At 71.0% G+C, this 4,912-nt stretch overlaps 1 protein-coding gene across 1 annotated transcript in view; it reads right to left on the reverse strand.

Annotated features, from left to right (window-relative positions):
- SDK2 (sidekick cell adhesion molecule 2) overlaps window positions 1-4,912 on the reverse strand; it is a gene marked incomplete at its 3' end in the record, with an annotated part of 8,311 nt that overhangs the window by 2,298 nt on the left and 1,101 nt on the right. Inside the window, exons 2-9 of the mRNA XM_026861310.1 lie at window positions 2,207-2,318; window positions 1,811-2,001; window positions 1,607-1,690; window positions 1,338-1,532; window positions 1,064-1,180; window positions 729-896; window positions 395-497; window positions 1-164 (exon numbers count right to left, since the gene is read on the reverse strand). Of these exons, the coding sequence (XP_026717111.1) occupies window positions 1-164; window positions 395-497; window positions 729-896; window positions 1,064-1,180; window positions 1,338-1,532; window positions 1,607-1,690; window positions 1,811-2,001; window positions 2,207-2,318 (1,134 nt within the window). The remainder of the gene's footprint in view (window positions 165-394; window positions 498-728; window positions 897-1,063; window positions 1,181-1,337; window positions 1,533-1,606; window positions 1,691-1,810; window positions 2,002-2,206; window positions 2,319-4,912) is intronic.

Consider the following 4,912-nt stretch of genomic DNA (forward strand, 5'->3'; position numbering starts at 1 on the left):
GGGCGCTGCGCGAGTCGTTGCCCCCGGCCGAGAGCACCTTGCAGGTGTAGGTGCCGATGTCACCCGACCAGGTCTGGGAGATGTGGAGGGTGCCCGTCTCGTCCAGGCGCAGCCGTGGGCCGCTCTCCGGGCTCAGCGGTGCCCCGTCCTTCTCCCAGACGTACCTGTACCAAGGAGGGGGACCCAAGAGTCCTGGCACCCTGCACCCCCCCACCAACAAGGAGAGGGGACCAGGGGTCTCACCGACGTGCCAGGCTCCCCGTGGCAGGGCACCAGGTGGCACTGCAGGACCAGCAGCGCAGGGCTGGGCATGGTGGCACCCCCTATCTGCAGGCAGGCAGCCTGTGCGGGGGGCCTGGACCCCCCCAAACCCTCTCAGCCCCGTCACACACACCTGACGTCCACGCTGGGGTCGTGAGTGACCCCGCAGCTCATGATGGCTTTGGTCCCCTTGATGACACTCTGGTCCTGGGGGGGGTCGGTGATGCGTGTCCTTGCTGCAGGGGTGGGGGACAGGGTGAGGCAGTGGCACTGCTGGGGGTGGCAGCGGCAGGGGACAGCCCACACTTGCACCCATCCGAACTGTGCAGCCAGGTGCCGGTGCCCACCCTTGGCATCCCCAGGGAGCTCCATCCCGCACCACGTGCGGCGGGAGCCGGGCAGGGCCCAGCCGGCCCCAGTTGCCCACAGGCAGGGCAGCAGGCAGGGCGCAGGCAGAGTCGCCTTACCCCAGACGACCAGGTCGGCAGATGCCTCGTCCACGCCGCGGGAGTTGGTGGCCAGGCAGGCGTAGGTGCCGGCGTCGGCGAGGTGCGCGGGGCTGACGAGCAGGCTGCCCGACTCCAGCAGGGTGAAGCGCGGGAGCTGCACGGAGCCGCTGGCCAGGATCCGCTCCCCTGGGCGGGACGGGGGAGCCCCATCAGCTCTCCGTGCCCCAGCCACCAGCCAGCCAACTGATCCAGTGGCCACCGAGCCCGCAGAGGTTGCCTCGGGGCCACGCGGGCAGGCAGGGACGGGCAGAGCGGCTGCGGGGCTCGGAGCCCAGCACCCCCAGCCCCGTTACCTTTCTGCCACGTGATGGCCGGGCGCGGAGCCCCCGAGGTCTCGCAGTTGAGGATCACGGACATGCCGTCGATCACCGTGCTGTCCTGGGGGCCCCTGGTGATGTTGGGGGCGATGCCTGTGGGGCAGACAGACACACGGCCACCGCTGAAGCTCTTCCCGGCGCCCAGCCTGGGGCTGATCTGCTCCGAGGGGAGTCCCACCCCCACGGGAAGGTGCACAGAGCCCAAGTGGGGGGTCCCAGGTTCGCCAAGGTGGGGGTGACTGGCACCTACTGGTCACAGCCAAGTACGTGGTGGTCTGCACCTCGCCGGCCGCGTTGCGGGCGAAGCACTGGAACATGCCGGTGTCGTCGGGGTCCAGCCCGCTGATCTGCAGGCTGCCGTCTGCCAGGAGCTGGAAGCGGGACAACTTCTCCAGGCGGATGAGGGCAGCGTCCTTGTACCAGGCCATCTCCGGGGGGGGCACACCTGCAAGGGCCAGGGGTCCCGTCAGGCACACGGGGCCGCAGCGGCACGGGGAGGGCAGCTGGGGAGGGTCTCACCTTTGGCTTGGCAGGGGATGGCCACCACCTTCTCCATCTCGGCCGTGATGTGCCTCTCCGGCTCCTTGACGAACTGCGGCGGCTCTGCAAAGGGAAACCCAGCGATGGGCAGGACCCAGCATCAAACCGCCCCCAGGCACTTCCCATCTCAGCCCCCGGGGTTGAGACCACCCCCAACTCATTGCACGTGTGGTTTGGGCTCACCCAGGACGGAGAGGTAGGCGCCCTCGGCCACGGCGGGCACGCTGCTGCTGCGGAGCACGGCCTCGCACTCGTAGTAGCCGCTGTCGCTCAGCGCGGGGTTGAGGATGGTGAGGCGGCGGCTGTAGTCGCTGATGCCGCTGGAGAGGGGCACCCCGTCCTTCTTCCAGATGATGTGCAGCTTGATCAGCGGCCTGGGGGGGCCGGGAGCACGTCAAAAGCCAGCCCAAGTTCCCCCAGATCCTGAAAAATTCATTCCCCCTTTCTCTCCATCCCACAGGACCCAGGAGCTCTGCAGGGTGGGGAAGGAAGGGTCCAGGGGGCACCCTGGGGCTGGGTGATGCCAACGGGGAGACGCCCCGTTCCTGTCCCCATCCCGCCTGCCCTGACGCTACTTGCCTGGCGTTGGCCACACACTCCATGGTCACCTCCGAGGTCCCGGCCACCACGCTGGTGTTCCTGGGTGGGACAATGATGGTGGGTGCGATGGGATCGGCCGGGCCACCCACGTCTGGGGAGAAGGAGGCCAGAGGGACAGCCATCAGCACCCCCTGCTCATCCCCCTGGCACCCCAGCCAGGCTGATCGGGCACCCAAAACCCCCCTGCTCACCCCAGCCAGGCTGATGGAGCACCCAAACCCCCCCTGCTCACCCCAGTCAGGCTGACAGGGCACCCAAAGCCCCCCTGCTCACCCCAGCCAGGCTGACGGGGCACCCAAAGCCCCCCTGCTCACCCCAGCCAGGCTGACGGGGCACCCAAAGCCCCCCTGCTCACCCCAGCCAGGCTGACGGGGCACCCAAAGCCCCCCTGCTCACCCCAGCCAGGCTGACGGGGCACCCAAAGCCCCCCTGCTCACCCCAGCCAGGCTGACGGGGCACCCAAAGCCCCCCTGCTCACCCCAGCCAGGCTGACGGGGCACCCAAAGCCCCCCTGCTCACCCCAGCCAGGCTGACGGGGCACCCAAAGCCCCCCTGCTCACCCCAGCCAGGCTGACGGGGCACCCAAAGCCCCCCTGCTCACCCCAGCCAGGCTGACGGGGCACCCAAAGCCCCCCTGCTCACCCCAGCCAGGCTGACGGGGCACCCAAAGCCCCCCTGCTCACCCCAGCCAGGCTGACGGGGCACCCAAAGCCCCCCTGCTCACCCCAGCCAGGCTGACGGGGCACCCAAAGCCCCCCTGCTCACCCCAGCCAGGCTGACGGGGCACCCAAAGCCCCCCTGCTCACCCCAGCCAGGCTGACGGGGCACCCAAAGCCCCCCTGCTCACCCCAGCCAGGCTGACGGGGCACCCAAAGCCCCCCTGCTCACCCCAGCCAGGCTGACGGGGCACCCAAAGCCCCCCTGCTCACCCCAGCCAGGCTGACGGGGCACCCAAAGCCCCCCTGCTCACCCCAGCCAGGCTGACGGGGCACCCAAAGCCCCCCTGCTCACCCCAGCCAGGCTGACGGGGCACCCAAAGCCCCCCTGCTCACCCCAGCCAGGCTGACGGGGCACCCAAAGCCCCCCTGCTCACCCCAGCCAGGCTGACGGGGCACCCAAAGCCCCCCTGCTCACCCCAGCCAGGCTGACGGGGCACCCAAAGCCCCCCTGCTCACCCCAGCCAGGCTGACGGGGCACCCAAAGCCCCCCTGCTCACCCCAGCCAGGCTGACGGGGCACCCAAAGCCCCCCTGCTCACCCCAGCCAGGCTGACGGGGCACCCAAAGCCCCCCTGCTCACCCCAGCCAGGCTGACGGGGCACCCAAAGCCCCCCTGCTCACCCCAGCCAGGCTGACGGGGCACCCAAAGCCCCCCTGCTCACCCCAGCCAGGCTGACGGGGCACCCAAAGCCCCCCTGCTCACCCCAGCCAGGCTGACGGGGCACCCAAAGCCCCCCTGCTCACCCCAGCCAGGCTGACGGGGCACCCAAAGCCCCCCTGCTCACCCCAGCCAGGCTGACGGGGCACCCAAAGCCCCCCTGCTCACCCCAGCCAGGCTGACGGGGCACCCAAAGCCCCCCTGCTCACCCCAGCCAGGCTGACGGGGCACCCAAAGCCCCCCTGCTCACCCCAGCCAGGCTGACGGGGCACCCAAAGCCCCCCTGCTCACCCCAGCCAGGCTGACGGGGCACCCAAAGCCCCCCTGCTCACCCCAGCCAGGCTGACGGGGCACCCAAAGCCCCCCTGCTCACCCCAGCCAGGCTGACGGGGCACCCAAAGCCCCCCTGCTCACCCCAGCCAGGCTGACGGGGCACCCAAAGCCCCCCTGCTCACCCCAGCCAGGCTGACGGGGCACCCAAAGCCCCCCTGCTCACCCCAGCCAGGCTGACGGGGCACCCAAAGCCCCCCTGCTCACCCCAGCCAGGCTGACGGGGCACCCAAAGCCCCCCTGCTCACCCCAGCCAGGCTGACGGGGCACCCAAAGCCCCCCTGCTCACCCCAGCCAGGCTGACGGGGCACCCAAAGCCCCCCTGCTCACCCCAGCCAGGCTGACGGGGCACCCAAAGCCCCCCTGCTCACCCCAGCCAGGCTGACGGGGCACCCAAAGCCCCCCTGCTCACCCCAGCCAGGCTGACGGGGCACCCAAAGCCCCCCTGCTCACCCCAGCCAGGCTGACGGGGCACCCAAAGCCCCCCTGCTCACCCCAGCCAGGCTGACGGGGCACCCAAAGCCCCCCTGCTCACCCCAGCCAGGCTGACGGGGCACCCAAAGCCCCCCTGCTCACCCCAGCCAGGCTGACGGGGCACCCAAAGCCCCCCTGCTCACCCCAGCCAGGCTGACGGGGCACCCAAAGCCCCCCTGCTCACCCCAGCCAGGCTGACGGGGCACCCAAAGCCCCCCTGCTCACCCCAGCCAGGCTGACGGGGCACCCAAAGCCCCCCTGCTCACCCCAGCCAGGCTGACGGGGCACCCAAAGCCCCCCTGCTCACCCCAGCCAGGCTGACGGGGCACCCAAAGCCCCCCTGCTCACCCCAGCCAGGCTGACGGGGCACCCAAAGCCCCCCTGCTCACCCCAGCCAGGCTGACGGGGCACCCAAAGCCCCCCTGCTCACCCCAGCCAGGCTGACGGGGCACCCAAAGCCCCCCTGCTCACCCCAGCCAGGCTGACGGGGCACCCAAAGCCCCCC

The sequence above is a fragment of the Athene cunicularia genome (assembly GCF_003259725.1).
Source record: "Athene cunicularia isolate RWA chromosome 18 unlocalized genomic scaffold, athCun1 chr18_part1, whole genome shotgun sequence".
Taxonomy (NCBI): Eukaryota; Metazoa; Chordata; class Aves; order Strigiformes; family Strigidae; genus Athene; species Athene cunicularia.